General features: G+C 40.5%; 1 protein-coding gene across 1 annotated transcript in view; it reads right to left on the reverse strand.

Moving 5' to 3' along the window:
- nbas (NBAS subunit of NRZ tethering complex) overlaps nt 1–23077 on the reverse strand; it is a 262175-nt gene that overhangs the window by 16452 nt on the left and 222646 nt on the right. Inside the window, exons 50-51 of the mRNA XM_066676307.1 lie at nt 15353–15500; nt 14989–15117 (exon numbers count right to left, since the gene is read on the reverse strand). Coding sequence (XP_066532404.1) covers nt 14989–15117; nt 15353–15500 — 277 coding nt within the window. The remainder of the gene's footprint in view (nt 1–14988; nt 15118–15352; nt 15501–23077) is intronic.

Genomic DNA, 23077 nt, shown 5'->3' on the forward strand with positions numbered 1-23077 from the left:
GTTTACACTAGCCATGAGTTTAGATGGATGAATACCACATTAAATACTTGGTTATTAAATACTGGTTAAGCATGCCAACCTATGAGACAAAATAAATAAATAAATAAAACAAAATAAAAATAAACACCATTAAATACCTCAGGGTGGGCCATTTATATGGATACACCTTAATAAAATGGGAATGGTTGGTGATATTAACTTCCTGTTTGTGACACATTAGTATATGGGAGGGGGAAAACTTTTCAAGATGGGTGGAGACCATGGCGGCCATTTTGAAGTCGGCCATTTTGGATCCAACTTTTGTTTATTCAATGGGAAGACGGTCATGTGAAACATCAAACGTATTGGGGATTTCACAAGAAAAACAATGGTGTACTTGGTTTTAACGTAACTTTATTCTTTCATGAGTTATTTACAAGTTTCTGACCACTTATAAAATGTGTTCAAAGTGCTGCCCATTTTGCTGGATTGTCAATGCCACCCTCTTCTCCCATTCTTCACACTGATAGCAACACCACAGGGGAAATGCTAGCACAGGCTTCCAGTATCAATAGTTTCAGGTGCTGCACATCTTGCTGGTATGGTGTGGTATATGGGGTACAAAGATAGTGGGGCCATTCTTCATCAGTGGAAACCTCAAGGCCACTGGATATGCGAAATTGCTACATAATGATGTGTTTCCCTCTTTATGCACTGAAGCTGGCACGTTCCCTGAGTTTTTGGTTCCCTGACATTATGGATGTCAGGTCCGAGCATTCCTAGATGAACAGTTTCCTGGAAAGTGGATTGCTCATCGTGGGCCAGTTAAATGACCCCCAAGGTCTCCAGATCTGACCCCTTAGACTTTTATCTTTGAGGTCATCTGAAGGCAATTGTCTATGCTGTGAAGATACGAGATGTGCAGCACCTCAAACTACGGATACTGAAGGTGGGACTATTTCCATAACCAGCCAGTGATTGCTCTGAGTTTCCTGGACCGTTAAACCCATACAGTGATGCCTAGAAAAGTAACACCAGTTAAAATAAATACTCTGAGCAAAAATAAATACTTCTAAATAGTTTATCAGTTACAGGTCCAGGTACAGGACCATGAGTGACCCCTGTGACACTCAGAAGCTCTTTGTATTGTTCTCTTTTTATCATATCAACTCTCTATACAGAGTGCTCCATGGCTAATCCCACTAGTCATGAAGCTTTGGCTGAATATCAGTGTGGGGAAGATATTTCGTGTACACTACATAAGGCAGAGGGAGCTATTCAGCCTAGGTTTTAATGCAGGCACACACACACACACACACACACACACAACACAAAACAGCTGGCCTGGCTAATGCAGGCTATTTACAAATCCACTTAATGTTTGCTAATATCTGCTGCTCTATGTGCATGTGTACATGCTCTATTAAAAATGTGCTGTGTTTTTATTCCTGCATTGGCGGCAGCTGGGTTCTAACATGGGCTTTAATTGAAATGACTGAGAGTGTTTTGGCATCTCATAAATGATGTATGCGCTCTTTTCTTTTATCATTTAAATCATAAAGCTCTTTGGAGGGGTGGAGGCCTCTGAAAGTGGCTCCAAACACACACAGGGCCCCGCCCCACAATTTCATTAACACCAGCCACTGCCGCCGAGAGGGAGAGCTGAGGATGAAAAATACATAACGGCATAATGTACTACAAACACGAAGCCCCACACACAGGAGGACAATCGGAGGCTAATCAAATTTAAACTAAGAGAGTGCCGGGTCAAGAGACAGAAAATATCAAATTTGAAAAATAAGTGGTGATGATGGGAACCAGACGTCTGAACTGTACTTTAATGGAGGTACAATTTCTCTCTCCTCAATCTGACACCAGATGTTGATTTACAGGACTGCTGGCGCAATACAGAAGGTCCCTGGGACTAGTTAAAGCTGCACTATGTGAGGTTTTCTGGTTAAAATAGAAAGAAATATGAAGTTAGGTGAAAAGAAAGACTAAAACATTGTGTGTGCTGTTGGGGGTGTGGGCATATGTGTAAATGACACACACAATTTTTAAAGAATCTCCAGGTCCTAGTTGTGGTGTGCCCATAAGTTATGTATTGAATATGGGTCAATTCCTATACTATCAGCCTTGAATGAGACCCCATCAAAAGCTGTGACTGAAGCTAACGGCATTACTGAACAGCAGACCTGGGGGCAGTGTACACACACACACAAAAGAAAGAAAAAAAGCAGACTTACTGTTAAAGTTATTTGATTTGCTCTCATTTTGCCCATGTTTAATCCCAAGTCTGACAGGTCTAACAAACTCTATCAGCATCCATATCAGCCCAAAGGGACCCTGCTGGATGTATCGCTGCATCAGCATAATGTCACATGGAATGAAGGCTGATATCATGCAACAGCAGAAGCCTTTACACTGGCGTACCATGACTGAATAATAATATCCAGAATTATTTTACTACAACTATACATTTATGTATATGAATGATGACATATGCACAACATTTTTAGACTCACTGGGCCTTATTTAAAAATATTTGAAATTGCTGTTCAAAAAAAGTGGAATCCCGGTTTTCTGTGCATGAAATAGATGTCAGGCATGAACATTAAATAATGTGTGTCCTATCTAATTGGTAGGACACTAAATTTGTTGGGTGGCACGGTGGTGCAGCAGGTAGTGTCGCAGTCACACAGCTCCAGGGGGTTGTGGGTTCGATTCTCGCTCCGGGTGACTGTCTGTGAGGAGTTGGTGTGTTCTCTCTGTGTCCACGTGGGTTTCCTCCGGGTGCTCCGGTTTCCTCCCACAGTCCAAAAACACACGTTGGTAGGTGGATTGGCGACTCAAAAGTGTCCATAGGTGTGAGTGAATGTGTGTGTGTCTGTGTTGCCCTGTGAAGGACTGGCGCCCCGTCCAGGGTGTATTCCTGCCCTGCGCCCAATGATTCCATATGTGGATTACAAGCAAAAAAGGAACCTAAAGTTTTGCCTTTATAGCTGAACAAGTATATGATTTTTTGTTTTTAGCAGGTTTGTGCACAGTTGAACTTTACTTTTATTTCACTTAACACCTACACATTCCTCCCTCATTGCTCCCTAGCAGCTCAACAGTCACAACCTTTCACACAAACAAAGCAAGCTGTGAGTTAAACTGACAACAGAGCTTTTACAGAGTACTGTACTTGATTATAATAAAATATGTTAATTCATACTTCATGTTTGTTCATTCATAGTCTGTAACCTCTTATTCAGTTCAGGATCACGGTGGGTCGGAAGCCTACCTAGAATCACCAGGCGCAAGGCAGGAACACACCCTGGAGGGGGCGCAAATCCTTCACAGGGCGACACACACTCACACATTAACTTTTGACCAAACCACCTAACAACATGAGTTTTTGGACTGTGGGAGGAAACCAGAGCACCCGGAGGAAACCCACGCAGACACAGAGAACACACCACACTCCTCACAGACAGTCACCCGGAGGAAACCCACGCAGACACAGGGAGAACACACCACACTCCTCAAAGAGAGTCACCCGGAGGAAACCCACACGGACACAGGGAGAACACAACACACACCTCACAGACAGTCACCCGGAGCGGGACTCGAACCCACAACCTCCAGGTCCCTGGGGATCTGCAGATTTCAAGCATGTTTCAAACTATTACACACATATATACACATGTATACACACCTCGACCAGACATGGGATGGATCGCACTGATACAGCAAAGATGAAACAGATGGATAACAAATCTGTTGATTACATCTGCTTTGATCTTTAATACCTTGATGTGTGATATATAAGAGCCATTTAAATCTACGCTCTCATGCTCGTCCAAACTGTCTATGGAATTGCAAGGTATTAAAAGATAGTTTATCCACCTGTGCTGCAGTAATTTCAGTGTGCTATGTCAAAATTTACAGTAGTGCTAAGTGGATTGATACCGCTCTAGTCAACATTAAGCAGCAGATAATGTATGGGATAATACGGAATAATTCCATATTTGTAGAATTACCTATAAAATAACAGAACGTGTTCTTCGAATGGAAGTGGAGGTGGAAAGGTGGAAAGCCATAAAGAGAGAGAGCAACATACAAAGGAAATTAATGTGAAAGGTGAGTGTCCTCCTGTCTGTCTCATCCTTCATTCTTAGCACTGTGATTTCTTGGCTTCACTTCACCACATGAAACAGCACACATGCTGCAGAACACCATTCCACAGTCAACACTTGAACACAACAACAACGCCCACTGATTCACCTATTCTCCCCACTCATTCACTCTGACTGCAGCTAAAAGCTCATTTACTTTCTATGAGCATTTGATGGCTTTGTTCCTCCAGTAAATTTCTAATAGTGCTCGATTAATACATGATTATTTCAATTGGCACTTTCACCTAACTTAAAATAAATAAATAAATAAGTAAATAATAATAAAACCACAATAATAATAATAAAAAGTAACAACTGTCTCGTATTGGAGTATGGCCTAATACTCTTGCGGAATTCTCGGAACTGAACGTGGCACTAGGCTCTGTAATCACCGAGGTGTTTTCAATTTCAGGGCTTTAATTAAAAAAACGATCGCAATGAAAAATAGGCTTATCGGCAAGGATAATGCAACACGTTTATTCATATTTCAGAGGGCAGCGCTTCCATTATGAAACACAAGCTCATTACGAGCAGCTCCGGAACGGCACGCATCAGATACTCGGAGAAAGGCGCAACACAATGCGTCTGATCTTGCCATCGGGAATGCCAAGCAACCAATCACATGCACTAATGTGTCTATTACAATGTAACGAGAAAAACAAACACGGAGAACTCTTTTACAGGAGGCTGTTTATATTGTAATACACTTTTTCTACAAACAATAAATATCGTCAGCACTATGATTGGTAGAATTCCAACAGCATTTTTCTTAATCCTAGGAATGTGAGGTTCAAATGTTCCAAGAAAATTTCACAGAATTACTCATTCTATAAATATTCACTATAATAACTGGGCAACTTTTTGCTACAAACTACAAAGTACCAGATGATCATTTTGTATATTAAGTTCTGAGAATGTCTAGCTTAATTACATTGAAATGCCCAGTAATAAAGTCCTATGTATAAACAGGGTAAGTATGTAAAGAAAAGTACATCGTAAAAATACATATACATATAAATACATATAAAATTATAACTAATAATTATTGTGTGTATAATGTTTGTTAGATCAGAGGTCTGCAAAAATGGGTCTGTCCACGGGTCCCGTGCATCCATGCGATAAATGGCTGATAGGATCACAGTGGCCAAACAGCCAATGAGTTTTTGGCTTGAGTGGTGGGGTAAATTTTTTGATTGCTAATGGTGGGCTCAGACATTATTACCCTTTGTTTAATTCTTCACTGAAACTACACTGATTTACATTCTGCATTCATTGCCACACATTTTCTTGCTTTTGAAATTGAAATTGTATTCGGGCATTATTGTATCAACATTAAAAATGCACCTATTGGCACCAATATGGAATATTTTTTACTTTGAAACAAGTGTTGCAACTTGGAGACTTGTTACAATGGAGACATCAAAACATCTGACGAGAACCGCCAATCTCAATGTGGAGACGTCTGCACAATGACTAGTCTGAGTCAAAGCGGGCAGGTGTAGACAGGTGAATTGAATAAGTGCAGGCATTGATGCTAGATTTTGCAGGGGGGTGTGGACATAACATATTTGGAGTGGGCAGATTCGGGTATTAAAAATCAATCCTGTGTAGAGCCTAGTCAGTTCTGGTAAGGAGATATTCAGTTCTGTTTTTTTATGAGCTATAATCTGAACTTGGTACACTTCCTCAGATAAGCTTTTGAATGACCTGGAACCACCAGAACGTCCACACTGTTGGTTTGTACTGCTTTCCATGTTGTTACTAAATAATAAGCTGTAGGATATAATCTTTTGTGGGAATTGAAGGGGATAAAATATACGACCTATTGCGTATTTAATTGTAATTTATTTCAAATGTCAGTATAAGTCTACCCCATAGTAAGATAGTGCTTTAAAATTTGCATTGCATTCGAAATTCTACTACATTGATTGAACCTACAAAATCTCATACTTTGAAGTGTGTACGCAGTTAATACCTAGAGCTTAGGCGACCGTATAAGAAAGCTTTACCCAAAACAGTTTTGAAGTTATTTTAGTGCCAAAGACATAGTAAGTGCGGAGAAAGTGTATTACAGTCTAAACAGACTGTTATGAAGTAGATGCACACGTTCTCTTGCTTCTTTGTTGTTTCTTTGTAAGATGATCACAGGTTACAGCTCTCGACTCCAATGCAATTACGCTCTGAATATAGAAAGACGTTCGGGGGAATTAAGATGTTGTTTGGAATTAATAATTTAGTGACGTTAATGCATCTTGATACAAGCCCAACAGTAAATAATGTAGAGTGACACTTTTAACTGGAGATCCGCTTGTGTACGAGGGAATTTGAAAGTAATGCGCTGTCCAAACTCAATTGGCGAGAAAGAAGAATAAGCTCAAAAATTTGAAGACACATATTGAGTGACTTCAGCTACTTTAAGGTGCAGATACAGATAAACTGTGCAAAAACAGCTTGTATAAACTCCACAAAAAAAGCATGAAATGGAATAGAATGGACTTGAGCAGCTGCACATGATCCTACGGTAAATGTGTCCAACATTAAGTGTGGTCTAGAAATGTAGAAGTACAGGGGTTGGACAATGAAACTGAAACACCTGTCTTTTTAGTGTGGGGGGTTTCATGGCTAAATTAGACCAGACCGGTGGCCAATCTTCATTCGCACATTGCACCAGAAAGAGCAGAGTGTGAAGGTTCAATTAGCAGAGGGTAAGAGCACAGTTTTGCTCAAAATATTGCAATGCACACAACATTATGGGTGACATACCAGAGTTCAAAAGAGGACAAATTGTTGGTGCACGTCTTGCTGGCGCATTCTGTGACCAAGACAGCAAGTTTTTGTGATGTATCAAGAGCCACGGTATCCAGGGTAATGTCAGCACACCACCAAGAAGGACAAAACACATCCAACAGGATTAACTGTGGACGCAAGAGGAAGCTTTCTGAAAGGGCTGTTCGGGTGCTGACACGGATTGTATCCAAAAAACATTCAACCATGGGTGCCCAAATCACGGCAGAATTAAATGTGCACCTCGACTCTCCTGTTTCCACCAGAACTCCACAGGGTCAATATACACGGTCGGGCTGCTATAGCCAAACCTTTGGTCACTCATGCCAATGCCAAACGTCGGTTTCAATGGTGCAAGGAGCGCAAATCTCGGGTTGTGGACAATGTGAAACATTTATTGTTTTCTGATGTGTCCACCTTTACTGTTTTCCCCACATCCGGGAGAGTTAAGGTGTGGAGAAGCCCCAAAGAAGCGTACCACCCAGACTGTTGCATGCCCAGAGTGAAGCATGGGGGTGGATCAGTGATGGTTTGGGCTGCCGTATCATGGCATTCCCTTGGCCCAATACTTGTGTTAGATGGGCGCATCACTGCCAAGGACTACCGAACCATTCTGGAGGACCATGTGCATCCAATGGTTCAAATATTGTATCCTGAAGGCGGTGCCGTGTATCAGGACGACAATGCACCAATACACACAGCAAGACTGGTGAAAGATTGGTTTGATGAACATGAAAGTGAAGTTGAACATCTCCCATGGCCTGCACAGTCACCAGATCTAAATATTATTGAGCCACTTTGGGGTGTTTTGGAGGAGCGAGTCAGGAAACGTTTTCCTCCACCAGCATCACGTAGTGACCTGGCCACTATCCTGCAAGAAGAATGGCTTAAAATCCCTCTGACCACTGTGCAGGACTTGTATATGTCATTCCCAAGACGAATTGATGCCGCAAAAGGAGGCCGACACCATACTAATAAATTATTGTGGTCTAAAACCAGGCGTTTCAGTTTCATTGTACAACCCCTGTAAGTCCACTGCATATTCTGGCTTTTTTTTTACTTCTTACAGTCTAAGTTACTGTAATTGGCTTATTTTATTTTTATAATAATAAAGACAATATCAGTATCACATTAGAAATTTAGCATCATGGATTTTAGGTGGCTTTAGGACCCATAGATTAGGAGAGAAGTCCCCCATCTAAGAAGAAGAAGCACCAAATGCCTACAAGCCTGTGGCCATAGTGTATGGTTGAAGCTGGGCTTTATAAAAATGCTACAAAACGTCAAGGTTTTACAGAAGTAGCACTTATTATTAAATGTGGATGCCATTATTAAATCATCAGCAAAGAGGTATTTGTGTTCTTCTGAAGCCTAAAGTGCTCAGGCAGCACAGAAAGCCCAATTCATCCAGTCACAAAGCACTCTACCAATAAGCGGCAGAAACGAAGGGCTTGGAGTGCAACAGAGATGAACACACTGGTACGCAGGAAAGTTCGCCCATGCAGAGGCAGGCTATCACAGCAAACAATACTTATAAAATTATTTTTAAAATAAGTTTAATACAGAATGTAATATACATCCATGCCACTAAGTGTCAGTATAATGGCTGTTTCATAACTATAAGAACTAGAGAGAACTCCTGTAGAATTATTAGGGAAATGGAATGCACAGGGATGAGCCGGACTGGTTCTTGTGATTGAAAAGGCTACTAATGGAACTTGGCATTTAAAAGACAGACAACAAAAATGTACACAGCATTCAAAGAAAATAATAAAACATGTTACATACATTTATTAATGTATGAATATTAGAGGGGTTAAAAAAGAATAATCACAATTAATTACACCATCCCTCCGTAAGATTGAAGCTTTTAATAATGGATATTTAAATGCAAAATGAAGAATTAATTGAAGAAATACTAAACTGAATTCTATTTATATTAGTAGTGTCTTTCAATTAAAAAAATGTAAAGTGTAAAGTAAAAAAACATAAAGTGTAAATTCTAGTACTTCCTTGTGGTTTGGGAGGGAGATAAATGTGTTGTGTGATATGCAAAAAAAAAGTGATGAGAGAAAACCATTCCTTTTTACTTAATTATAAAATCTCAGTGTAGTTTTGATCATTTTTGAATTAACAGCTCTTAATTTGCTGAGTAAAAGTTTCAGGGAGAGCTTTAGCATCGGACACAGACGTATGTAATGGAGAAAATTAATGCTAAATCACAGTCTGAGTTACTTTTGACGGGCTTGTGATGCATCCAGTATGATTCGGAAAAAAAATTACCAGTAATAATTCCTCAGCAAACTACCTTTTATAATTAAATGAACATGGAGGTCCCTCTGTATTAGTGGTCCAATCTGAAATGACCTCACAAAATTATAATAACCTGTGAATGTTCAGTAGCGCTGCTCATCTGTTGGTGACCGGAAGACAAGCTGACCTTTTAAAGTGGAGCTTGTCTTGGCACAGTAGCTCCATCTTTAAGTTCTTCACTACTGTAATCACCAACCTTTTTGCTGATGGTCTAATTAGAAGAAATATCCTGAGAGTACTCTATATGCCCAAAAGTTTGTAGAGACCTCTTCTAATGAGTGAATTAATCTATTTTAAGATGCACCCGTTGTGGAAACAGATGCTCAATTGGGCACACATCTACATAGAACAAAAAAAGCCACACATAAGCTTAAGGTCACCATGCCAAATGTTAAGTGTTGGCTAGAAGAAATGGCGAGCAGTGGAACTACATTCCCTGATATAATGAGCTGGAGTGATGGCTGTGATCCAGAATCATCTGACACCAGGATGTGATCTCACTAAGGTTTATGTGGCTGAATACAATCAAATCCTCATTGACAGGTTTCAATATCTAGTGTAGAATCCTTCCCACAAGGCTGTTCTTAATCTGTATCAGAATAAATGTTGGACACTTTGACTGGTCTAACACTTTTCTAATTTTTATTCTGGTCTTGTGGCCTTGTTTGTTTCGGACGTGTTTGACTTTAACTATCCGGACTGTGGTGTTTCTTTCGGTCCGGGCTTTCTGGGATAATTTGAGAAAATTCCAAACACTTTGTCTTTTCTTATTTATGAATCAGCCAGTCAAATCCCCTTACAAATTACATTACTAGAGCTCCTGAGGTCCAGCTCAAACTAATCCAGCTCGAATAAGGCTTAAGGCAAATATAAACAGTAGAGCTGATGCCTGTGTGTGAATGTATTAAACAAATCAAAAAGTAGTTGAAAAATATTTGTGAAACTTTTCTTTCTAAGCCACATTCATTATATAACCTCTGTTACCATGTGTATCAAATAGTTACTCCACAGAATGCATTGGAGCCCATCAGAAAAGTGGGTTTCGTTGCTCCACATAGTTTGTACTTTCATTGACAAGCAATCTGATCAGACACACTTAGGCTAAGTTCACACAGCAGGTAAAAAAAGCCATGTGAACGCATTTGGAAGTTTGGCTGCCTGGGTCAAGAATGGAACCAGATGTGCCACATGGAGACCAACAATGTTATCCTTCACATAATAACAACCGACAAAACACTAATCATATCCCTCTACCTGTTTATACAAGAACCTTCATAGAACCAACACTGACTGGCTCTCAGCATGACAGTGACATTGTATTTTTTGTTCCTAATACATGTGCTGTGTTTGTGTGTGTGGGCTTGGATTTAAAACATTATTGGCCACTTTATTAGAAACCCTAACCTTGTTTGTATATGTTGTAACAGTACAAGAGATCCTTTTCCTTGAACAATTTGTCTTAACCATTCTTAGTGACAGGCCACTAAATTAGAAGCACCATCCTTGCAGCTCCACTTCGTAGCTGTATATTCAGAGAGAGTACAATTCATGTACAATTTGTCTTAGCCATCCTCTACTAGCTGTCCAAGCTGTGGAGTCTCCTGCCAAATTTCACAGGGTGGGTAATTGTTGCGAGGACGGTTAAGGTGACTTGTTCAGTGGGTAAATTAAGAGCTAGACATCTAAACAAGTGACACATTGCAGTGTGCAAATTAATCAGGAATCTAACTTGGCACTGGTACAATGTTGAACTTTTGTTTTTCAGGTCACCTCATGATACAGAATTACTAATAATAAATAGATAACAACATTAAACTTTCCCTTTATCCATGCACATACCAAGTTACATATGACACAAGCCCATTAGGGTTTGCCCTCATGGAACACGAATTATTCTGTGTGTACAATGAAAAATTAAATAAAATACAAAAGTTCTCTCAGAGCAGCCGTGAACTGAGCAAAACTTGCCTATGAATAGACAACATTATTGTAGAATGTGATAGAAAAACATCTCTTACACTTGGTGGTATGTTTCCAAGGAAGAGTTTTGGACTACTGAACCAATCCTGGATGGGATTATTTATTTATTTATTTTTGTGAGTGTGTGATATGAGCTGCTGGTGTGTGGAGAATGGCCCAATAACCAAATAATATTTGGTCAATACTGAATATTGTGAAAGAGTATTTGGGTATTTTTGGTCTTTGGCCACAGGAGAATATATGGAAAACAGTTTGGTTAAAATTATGGCTACGACAAGTGTTTTAACATCCAGAATTAAAAAAGCTGGGGGTTAGAGAAGTATATTTGTTTAAAAGTATTTCTTTAACCTCTGTCCTCCTTATTCTGACTAATGTACGTCTGCTCTTGTTCAGTATGTATATTACTGAGATGCTGTAGTACCCTTCGAGATCAATAAAGTGTTATCTTCACTTGTTTTATCTCTTTAAAACAGAAGAAATGTTACAAAAGTTTTTAAAATTGGGAAAAAATGACTTACAATAATAATACATTTGAAGTTTTTATGTTTTCATTATTATAAGTAGATTTGTCCTCTTGACTGATATCTCTATACGGATAGTCCTCTCTCTCCCTATAGCTCTGCCGCCGCTTTGTCTTTGGTTTGAAAAAAAAAAAAAAAAACCTCTGTTGCTGTGGCCCTGAGAGTAAGAGATTAACCCTCATTTGAAAATGAACGTCAAGGCTGTATCTGATCTGAAGTCAGCTCAAGAGGCCAGTATCTTTAATTAGAACTCTTCTGAGGCCCGGTTTATCTGATCCCGGGTCAGTCCTCCGGTCTGAGATTGAACCAGACACGTTTGGCCTGCTCCGTGTTGTAAATGCAGTATGAGGAGAATCATGTGTTTGGATTAAGGCTATCGTTATTCAGGCTGCAGGCCTTATCTGGCCAGAGGAGAGGTTAAATAATGCGAGGCTACTCCTGGGATAGACTTTTATCTGATTTGCAGTCAGTGAGAGATAAGTGAGATTTAGAGCTACTATTTGAAGCGAGGCTCTTATCTGATCTCAGGTCAGCAGGAGTGTCAACAGTAGGAGAGCTGTGGTTAAATACTTGCGCTTGCATGGGAAAATGAGATGAAGTTAATTTCTGTACTACAGCTATTCCTAACAATAAGAAATGTGGCCACAATGAAAACTGTATGAAATTTAACAATGAACATAAAGTTAACAAACAAGTAAAGATAAAGGTAACTATGAATTTTGTAGATCAACTGCTGATCAATATGTTCAAGTCACTACCAATTCCCCCCACTATAGGTCTCCATGAATCACATAACATTATCTAGCTACACTCACCCACTCACACCTATGGACACTTTTGAGTCGCCAATCCACCTACCAACTTTTGTTTTTGGGAACAACCGTGGGAGGAAACCGGAGCACCCGGAGGAAACCCACGTGGACACAGGGAGAAACACCAATAGTCACCCAGAGCGGTTGCTATCGTGACAGTGATAGTCTTCTTGCAATGTTTTCACTAGAAACAGCCCTGGTATAAAATCTATAATTGTTTATTATTGTATGTTTTGCTTTTAACCCAAATGTCTTCCATTTACGTCATCTCAAGTTAACTAGGACTGCCCTAGTCACCCAAAACACAACCCACCTAGAAGGGGTAGGGCAAGTACCTGCTTTCTATGAGACAGGTAAAGCCAACTACTGTTCTTTTCCCAGGTTTCAAAGCCTTTTCTTCCGAAACACAGATTTTCAGCTGTTGGTCACCATCTCTTTAGGTGGCTTTGGGATTCCAGACCTTTCAGATCGAGAAAAGCTTCTTCCCACAATTGAAAAACTAGAAGATGACCGACCAGATGCCATTTGTCAGAAAGATAAAGCTCCTGTCCACAAGAAATAGCTCAAGAAAAGGCCCATTAATCTGCCGTTTTGGTCGGGTCAAAGTCCAGACTTAAACCTCATTAAGACACATCTGGTCTCACATTAACGGCAAATTAATTTGACAAAAGTTTTCCACGGCTGACCAACTGTGAGAAGCCATTAAGATTGAATTTCCCTTAGGCCACTTCTGAATGAGGCTTGTTTCCAATGTACACCTCTTTATTATCAGGCAAAAAGGCATTTGTTTCTTCCTTGTAGTTACCTGGATGGGCATGTATTAAATAGACATTAAGAACAAATGACTTTTTCAATGCATTTACACATTAGTGTGTGTATCTGGAGCCTACCACCCCACAAACTGGGAAATAAGACCCACCCAGTCTTTTTTTTATTGGCTGCTTAAGTCAGAATCCAAGGGAAATCCAATCCGTTCTTATTTTCCTACCCTCTTTAGGTTGAAAAGCATGAAAAGAGATGAGGTTGTTGCTCTATTTCTTCTCCCTAGGTGGGTAATAATGACTGATACATTGCTTAATACATTGCACCTTTCTAATACCCAAGGTCTCTTTACAAAAGAGCAAAAAAAAGGAAAAAGGGAAGACAAGTACTGAGAGAAGAGGTAGTCTTTACTTTGCAGTAAAAGAATTCCAGAGCTTGTGTGCCATAACACTGAATGATCTACCACCAGTGGTAACTAATTTAATTTGGGTACCGACAGAAAACCGCTCTCAGAGGACCTCAGTGATCTTGTAGGACAGTAGAGGTGGAACTTACGGTGGAACTGGAAATTCAGAAGACCACTAACTGCATGAAGGTAATCACATATCGAAAGCGCTACACAACTAAACAGCTCGAGTTACAAATGAGATTCTGTGGTAATTCAAACTGTGGATAAATAAAAACAAACAAAAAAAAACTCTACAAACAAGCTACAGTCATCTTCTCACTCAAACATCTTCTGAATTACCACAAACAGGTGCTTAAACCAGGCTGTTCTGAACAGGGCTTTTTTGACAGGATGGGAATGTTCCATGTCACAGATGTTTTATTAAGACCCTAGGGAACTGTGTTGTGGCACTTGGGGAAAAGTGGTAGAATACCCCCCCCTTTATCTCTTAGGGACAGAAAATCCAGGAGAATCCCAAGACTTGACAGAATTCATGATAGTAAGCAAAGGTGCTATTTTTATTTAATTAACATTAGCCAAAATGATTATATGTACATACAGGGGTTGGACAATGAAAGTGAAACACCTGGTTTTAGACCACAGTAATTTATTAGTATGGTGTAGGGCCTCCTTTTGCGGCCAATACAGCATCAATTCGTCTTGGGAATGACATATACAAGTCCTGCATAGTGGTCAGAGGGATTTTAAGCCATTCTTCTTGCAGGATAGTGGCCAGGTCTCTACGTGATGCTGGTGGAGGAAAACGTTTCCTGACTCGCTCCTCCAAAACACCCCAAAGTGGCTCAATAATATTTAGATCTGGTGACTGTGCAGGCCATGGGAGATGTTCAACTTCACTTTCATCAAACCAATCTTTCACCAGTCTTGCTGTGTGTATTGGTGCATTGTCGTCCTGATACACGGCACCGCCTTCAGGATACAATGTTTGAACCATTGGATGCTCATGGTCTTACTGATGCAATGTGTAATTAATGAAGATTGGCCACCAGGCTGCTCCAATTTAGCCATGAAACCTCCCACACTAAAATGACAGGTGTTTCAGTTTCATTGTCCAACCCCTGTATGTGTGTGTGTGTGTGTGTGTTTTGTATGCTGCAATGTATTCATATTTGTTGTTGCACCTGATGTTTTAGATAGATTTCTTGTGTTCTGAATAATTAAAGTGGTCTGTGGTCAGTGGTATAAAAGAGATGCAAACTATGACTTACTTCACCAATGCCCTTGACCTGATCCAGGGTCAGTTTGAGCAGCTGCTCGTCTTTGCTCTCTGCCATCAGCTTCAGAGCAGCCAGCTTCAGCCCACCATTTAACAGCAGAGAGGAGATGTGTCCAATGCACTGAGAGAGAGAGAGACAGACAGACAGCAGTTTTCTAATGGTGTGATAAAGCTAAGGGTTCTTTTAACTATGTGAAGATCAGTGAAAAGGGGAAAAGAGCCAGAGGAGAGTAAAATATGCATCTCACACAACTCTGCTCTAGTGGTGCACACCAGAGCTTTTCATTACAGCAGCACTGAGTTAATCCATCCTCCTACTGCACCACACACACACACACATACACACACACACCTACCTGTGGGCTGAGTTTGTGTTTGGTAGTGTAGAGTGAGCGGCACATGGCTAGCACTTCATCTCCAATGTGGACCCCTGACGACCCACCAGAGCAGTGTGTGAGCAGAGCTGAGGTCACACACACCCAGGGGTTCTGCTCAGACACCAGTCTATATGGAGAGAGAGAGAGAGAGAGAGAGAGAGAGAGAGAGAGCTAATTAGGAAGAGTATACAAACAGAGTATACACTCCTCTCTCTTTGACACAGTGCATTGATTTCAGTCCCAATAATTTTTAATATTCCCCCAGACACACCACTCAGAAGTGTGTCACACCAATTTTAGGGAAGCACTGAGGGAACAGAGAGGAGTACTTATGACCTGGAACACCCCCAACTTCAGCAGAGTTAGGTTAAGCCACTTATCTCTCCATGAAAACTCCTTACGCCAGAGGTTATTTGAGAAGCGTAAACACAACAAGTGTAAAGCCTGTGAAAATGTGCTTTTTCTGACTGCACTACAAGCACTGGATATTTGGGACACCTGCAAAATTATTTTATGTTTTTTCTGGTATCAAGGTTATTAACAGGTGATTCGCCCCCTTTTTACTGTAATAAACCGTTTCTACTGCTTTGAGAAGTGTGAATACTGCAGTAAAGATTTGATTGCGTTTAGCCACGAGGACATTGAGAACATTAGCGAGGCGGTAACTGATGTTGAAAAGTTTAAATCCAAACTAGTGCATTCCAAATGTATTGGACAGATCTCAATCTCTCTGAGGAACGCCAGTCATTCTTGATACTGGGTGAATTTAAACTTACTTTTAAAGTTTAAATTTAAAGTTACTCCAAAGCACCCCGCTTAACTCCAAGCTCCCGCACGGAAATTATCTGTGCCACCAATGAATACACTATAAATCAGCTGAGTTCACAAACTCCAAAGTCTGTCTGAAAACATTTGGACATCCAGCATATCAGCAGGAGGCGCGTGGAGGAGGGATTTAGTCCCTCCTGCTCCAACACACTCCTGAAAATATTCAATTCTGTTCCCACCCATATCCGCTGAGCTCTATTCATCCCGGCCTGATCCCACTCGACTCTGCCATTGTTTGAAATGACCTACTCAGACTGCCCTGAATAACAACACAGGATAAAGCCATAATCGACCCCAAGATCCCCATGTAGGGAACTGATTAGGGGATCGTTTGGGGACTCGTCCAATCAAAATGGCTGATTGTCCTTGTTAATCCACTTCTTACAGGGCTAGGGGTCAATTTGGGATTAAGCCATAGACAATGTCAGTGGTTCTCAACCCACTCTTTTAACCCCTCTGATATTAAACCTCCTGCTGTGTACCTTTCCCTTATTGGACCACTAGGTAAAATGCGCTATTTCTGCTCTTGGGCTCCCCCTACAGTTGCAGAGTGTAACTCACCTTTATATCACTGTCCAAAAAATCAAGGGGGAGGGGAGTGGTGGGAGGGTGTGGTGTGTGTGTTACATAGTGCAGTTTCTGCAGTGCTGAGCCCAGGGTAGCAACAACAGAGACTCTGATCTCCTTTTTACAGGTCAGTGGAACATCACAATGTTTTTAAAGCTGTAATTTTAAGGTTTGACAAAGTGAGTTTGACAAAATGTTCCTTTAATATGAAGAGAGTGTATTCCACACGTTACCTTTAGGACGAGCTGTAATCAAACATAATTATCCAGGATTAATGCCTCTCTAAGTTCTCTAATGTACAGACTTACTTTCAAACAAAAAAAAAAGATAAACATTATTTTAACAAGGGTTTTTTTTGGTTTTATTTTTACATTATTTTATTTTATTTCTTGTTGTAGGTGTTTATATGTTGTCAGTAATTTTAATGCCATGAGTGACCCAAGATGATTTCCACATTGTGGACATTCCACATTTATTCTGTTCCATTAGAAGTGGGCTCTAAAAGAATATCATAAAATGTCAGGGTATTTTTGCAATAATGTTCTTGGTGATAATAATAATAAAAAAACATTGCAAAATATTATTATTAATTTTAAGAACAGGCTACTGCAAGAAAATAAATGTTAGAATATTATTTTAGTATAAATATTAATTTGTTTCAATCGTTAATTTGTTTCAGCACGTTGACGCCGTGCTGAGTCAGTGTAGTCTGCTTTGGTTACAGCTCACACTGGCTGTTGAACTACACTCTTTTGTTATGAGCTTATTTCTTATCTTCTATATTACTCTGGTTTGTTGTAACTCTGATGTTGTAACCAAACCACCTCCAAACTCCTGAAATCACTCCCATTTTCGGAACAATCTCCTCCACCGCAGAGCCATTTTGCCGCCATACAGCTGCAGCCCATCTCACTTAACGAATATAAATCAATCTTTGTCAATCTGACCACTCACAGAAAAACAATAAAACTACCTGCATCCACTCAGAACTGAGATCAGTGCAGTGCTCTGATCCCATCTCCATCCTCCTACAAGCGTCACCGACGGTCTTGTATATACTACATTATGAGGGAAGTGGGGAGGTGTGAGTTTGATCCTCCTTAGACATGACTGGAAACCCACCAATGACCGGAGCTGCAGGTTCTGAAGCCCTTCTGAGCTCTCGAGCTTGGCTCTCAACCCAAAAGCTCCTCCAGAGGCCTGTTCTTCAAGGGTTATCTGATTCCATTTTGGCATGTGAACTGAACAAAGTGCTGGAAGCTAATTAACTGGCCATTTGAGGAATTAATTCTGATCTAGGATCCAAAATCTGTTTGGATAACAGTTCTCCGCTCTCTCCTACTGTGCTCAGTGCACTGTTGTCAAAGCACTTTCCCTGTATGGTTAGAATAAAGAGGATATAAAAGTGTCAGAAACACCACAGTCTTAACTCATCTCCTGAAAAGCTGTAATTTTAGAGAAAAACGGCTTTCTTCTGGGGCAAGGGTATACATTTGAGAAAAAAAGGGGACACTTCTTAGATGTATGATTTAACTTGTCTCTGGCCTGAGGTGCATCAGCAAAGCTCAAATAAACACGAGGGATGGGGTGTACATTCAGTGACACTCTCACTGCAAACAGTTACACGAGGCTAAGAGCTGAACTTTAGCCAGAATAGCACTAACTGCCTCATCCATCTACTGCAAAAGAGCTGAGACTGAGGGAGTTTGTCTCTGAACTGCTTTTTCCCCGAGACTGTTAAAGCAGTGCAAGCTGAAGGGAGATATAAACACACAGTGGGTCAATACAAAAATAAATAAAATAAAATAAAATAAAATAAAAATAAATGGGGAAAAAAAAGCCATTCTATTTAATCCTATTTTCTCATCGACAATATCCATAAGGTGGTGATGTTGATATTTGTTCTGCTCTCAGTGTACAAGCATCAGTAACATCTTACTGCAAGTCAATGTTCTTAAAGGCAATGTCTACGATTGTGGGGAAATGCAACACTCTCTGGTTTGTTTACATTTAGAAGCTCTGCGTGTTTCTTTTAAGGTGAAAATTTATGTTTGAGGGGAAAAAAAGAACAGTTGAACTCAGTTTTTAATCACAGTTTGAATTAACACAGAAACTCATTTGTAGAGTTATTTAGTCAGTTATAAGTCAGCATTACCCACCTACGGAGCAGGAGTAGAACAATATCCTCACCTTGGCTTATGCTTTTCAAATTTGGTGGGCTGTTAGTTTTTAAAAAAATTCCAGATCCCGTTTCTCTGCCATGAGCAGAGAGTGAAACTGCCTAACTTACTGGACTGAGACACTGTGTTATTTTGATTAAAATGATAACGTCGCTTTTAAGGCTATTATGTAGCCTTTAATGATAGCTAAAATAGTATTGCATGATAGCTTTATAATAATTCCTTTGGTCTTCTGATTAAAACTGTCTTTGTTTTTCCCCGCTCTGCCTCAAATGAAATGCAACCATGGGTATGAGAAAAACTGTATATCAACTTAACATATTATTTTTTCTTACTATTATTATTACTTTAAAAGCTAATTCAGAGGCTGCTTTAATCAGCTTCTTCCTAAAAAATGAGCACTGATGCTTGTTGCAATAAGCGTCTTGTTCTGCCACCACTAGTCTACGGAATGACCTCACTGTCCATCTAAGGGGAACCATAGATGAATGTATGGCTTTTCATCATCATCATCATCATTATTATCATTATTATTATTATTATTGGGCAGCACGGTGGCACAGCAGGTAGGTGTCGCAGTCACACAGCTCCAGGGTCCTGGAGGTTGTGGTTTCGATTCCCACTCTGAGTGACTGTCTGTGAGGAGTGTGGTGTGTTCTCCCTGTGTCTGCGTGGGTTTCCTCCGGGTGACTGTCTGTGAGGAGTGTGGTGTGTTCTCCCTGTGTCTGCGTGGGTTTCCTCCGGGTGACTGTCTGTGAGGAGTGTGGTGTGTTCTCCCTGTGTCTGCGTGGGTTTCCTCCGGGTGACTGTCTGTGAGGAGTGTGGTGTGTTCTCCCTGTGTCTGCGTGGGTTTCCTCCAGGTGACTGTCTGTGAGGAGTGTGGTGTGTTCTCCCTGTGTCTGCGTGGGTTTCCTCCGGGTGACTGTCTGTGAGGAGTGTGGTGTGTTCTCCCTGTGTCTGTGTGGGTTTCCACCGGGTGCTCTGGTTTCCTCCCACGGTCCAAAAACACACATTGGTTGGTGGACTGGCGACACAAAAGTGCCCGTAGGTGTGAGAGAATGTGAGTGTGTGTGTGTCTGTTGCACTGTGAAGGACTGGCGCCCCCTCCAGAGTGTATCCCGCCTTGTGCCCAATGATTCCAGGTAGGCTCTGGACCCACCGTGACCCTGAACTGGATAAGCGCTTACAGATAATGAATGAATGAATGAATGATTATTAAGCCTTTTGGAATGGATATATCAGTAGGTTAAAGTCCTACAGTGTTATGATCAATGAACTACAGTAAAATGTTACCAAAATATTTTTTTTAATAATATACGTTTAAATGCTTCCTTTCCTGTGTTTGGCTTGAGATCCAGAATTTATCATCCCAGTAGCCGACCTCTCCAACGCCCTTGAGACTGAACGCCATGAAATCCCATAGAAATGTTCCAAAATCTGGCAAAAAACTTGTCCAGAAAAATGCAGGCTGTAACTGCAGAAAAAGCGGGGGTACATTCCCTATGAATACTCTTTATTTTAGGAGAAATTCTGCATGAGAAGACGTTAAATTTGGCGACACTGAGTATGTTTCTGAGTTTGTCAGAAATATGTAAATAAAAGTAGGCATGGTTCACAAACATCCCACCCAAAGCACCCACTCCCAATCTCGGCAATGAAATTAATCACTCCACCAAAAGTAGTCCCTATAATGAATATGAAAGCACCATTTAATTTGTGGTGGAATCATCATCGCGTGCCTTTAACTGCCAAAAAAAAATGAGCCGGAGCAGAAGTGTGTGTGGGAGATAAGCAATGGCGTGTATGATCAAAACCATTAATCCAGTCACTTCCTGGATTCTCCTCTCCGCCAAGTGATCCGTGTATACTTCGGCACGACTTCATCCCGTTCACACCTGGAGATCTGGCAGTTAGCAGGCGCCGAAGTGGAGGAGAAGCTGTTCACTTTATCAAGCAAAGCTGAGGCACATACTAATGCCTCATGTCTGCCTGCAAAGTTTGTGCCTTTGCCTTCTCTGTTGTCTACATACCGTTTCTCTTATGGCTTTGTTATCACGCCTGAAGGCCTTCTCTAGCACATCCTTTGACTTCTAACACAACACAGTGTGCTCCTTGACTGAACACATTAGTCTGAATCTTTACAACAGATGCAGCTGTTAAGCTGCGGTGCCAATAACATCTTTCCTGGAATACAGCCTTCAAATAAAGCAGTAACTTAAGGACCATAACAGCACCCTTGAACCACAGAGAAATCACTGCATACACTAACATCTCCAAACGTTTACAGACACCTACTCATCCAACATTTATTCACAAACGAAGTATATTAATAGACAGGTTGTCCTCCTGTTGTTGTAGCAACAACATCTACTCCTCTGACACGACACAAGATGTTAGAACATGATACAATAAATGTAACATTAGTGACCAGTACCAGGATCTAATGCTGAATGATTAGTTCTGTATCACAAGCACTGCTCCAACATACAGATGCTCATACCTGCCACGTATGATTCTTATTACAAGATCTTATCTCATAATTATAAGATAAACATCTCATAATTATAAGACGGCCTCATTATTACATGATACTGTGTTGTAAAGGCTACACATTTTTGGTAAAAACAACATATGTCATAATTACTGTTCATAAATACAACATGATTACTCATATTTACAATATTTGTCTTTATTATTATGAGACATTATGACATAAAAGCAACATAATATCTCTGCTGTGATGTCCCCATTCCATCTGTAATACCAGTACTGTCCGGACACAAGCGCCACTGAGCCATGTGCTGGAATGTCAAGCTGACCAACCCTGCTTTAGAGTGAAGTTAAGACCCACACTATTCCAATATTCACTCAGTGGAAATATTCATTTACTCATATAACACATTATTGATTTGTGCTTTTATTTATGAATACTAGTCATTTTAAAACAGCTCTGGGAAAGATCATTTTTGCTTATAATGCCCAGAATAATAGCCAATGTCTGTTTTACAATGTACTATCTCATAATCACTACATACTTTCTCATAATTACAGCATAATATGTAATTTTATGACTTGATATCTCATAATACCAACATTCATTCATTCATTATCTGTAACCGCTTATCCAATTCAGGGTAATGGTGGGTCCAGAGCCTACCTGGAATCATTGGGCACAAGGTGGGAATACACCCTGGAGGGGGCGCCAGTCCTTCACAGGGCGACACAGACACACACATTCACTCACACCTACGGACACTTTTGAGTCGCCAATCCACCTACCAACGTGTGTTTTTGGACTGTGGGAGGAAACCGGAGCACCCGGAGGAAACCCACGAAGACACGGGGAGAACACCCCAACTCCTCACAGACAGTCACCCGGAGCGGGAATCTAACCCACAACCTCCAGGCCCCTGGAGCTGTGTGACTGCAACACTACCTGCTGCGCCACCGTGCCGCCCATAATACCAACATACTTTTTTAATTACGAATTAGGATCTTGCAATAATGACATGCTGAAGATTTTATTTTTTTACACTTTTTTTTCATGCTTGGTTGCAATATGCTTCCATATCAGCTCATCCCATCTGCATTTGATAGAGCTCTTTCACTCCAGAGAACACAGTTCCACTGCTCTCCAGCCAAGTGTCTGGAGGGTTATACTTCTCTAGACCCTTGCTGAGAGGTGGCATTGGGAATGGTGACTTGAAATTCATGTGCCGTGTTTCTAAATTTCTGGTATTTTGTACCTTGTGCATCGGTAACTTGGCAAAGAGTCTGTTTCTGATTAAAAACTTCACCAAACCCAGATGGCACCTGTGATGACTTCATAAGAACTGGCTGATTACTGAAGAAAAAAATAATAGTTATATTCAATTAATTTCAGGTAATTCTGAGCACTGTCTATTGGTCTATTCATTATGAAATATTAACACAATACGAAAGACAGACTGAAGTGTAAATAGTGCTTATAAAGACAGAAAGAAAAATGAAAAGAGAATAAGCTTTTGCTTGCACACTAGAGCACACTTATGACGCCAGCCTCATGAAGCCATACAATGTATTTAAAAAAAGTATATATATATATAAATAATAATAGCACCCTCCAACCCTGTGCCACACTATCGGCCAT

This window comes from Hoplias malabaricus, chromosome 7, assembly GCF_029633855.1.
Source record: "Hoplias malabaricus isolate fHopMal1 chromosome 7, fHopMal1.hap1, whole genome shotgun sequence".
NCBI classification, from domain to species: Eukaryota; Metazoa; Chordata; class Actinopteri; order Characiformes; family Erythrinidae; genus Hoplias; species Hoplias malabaricus.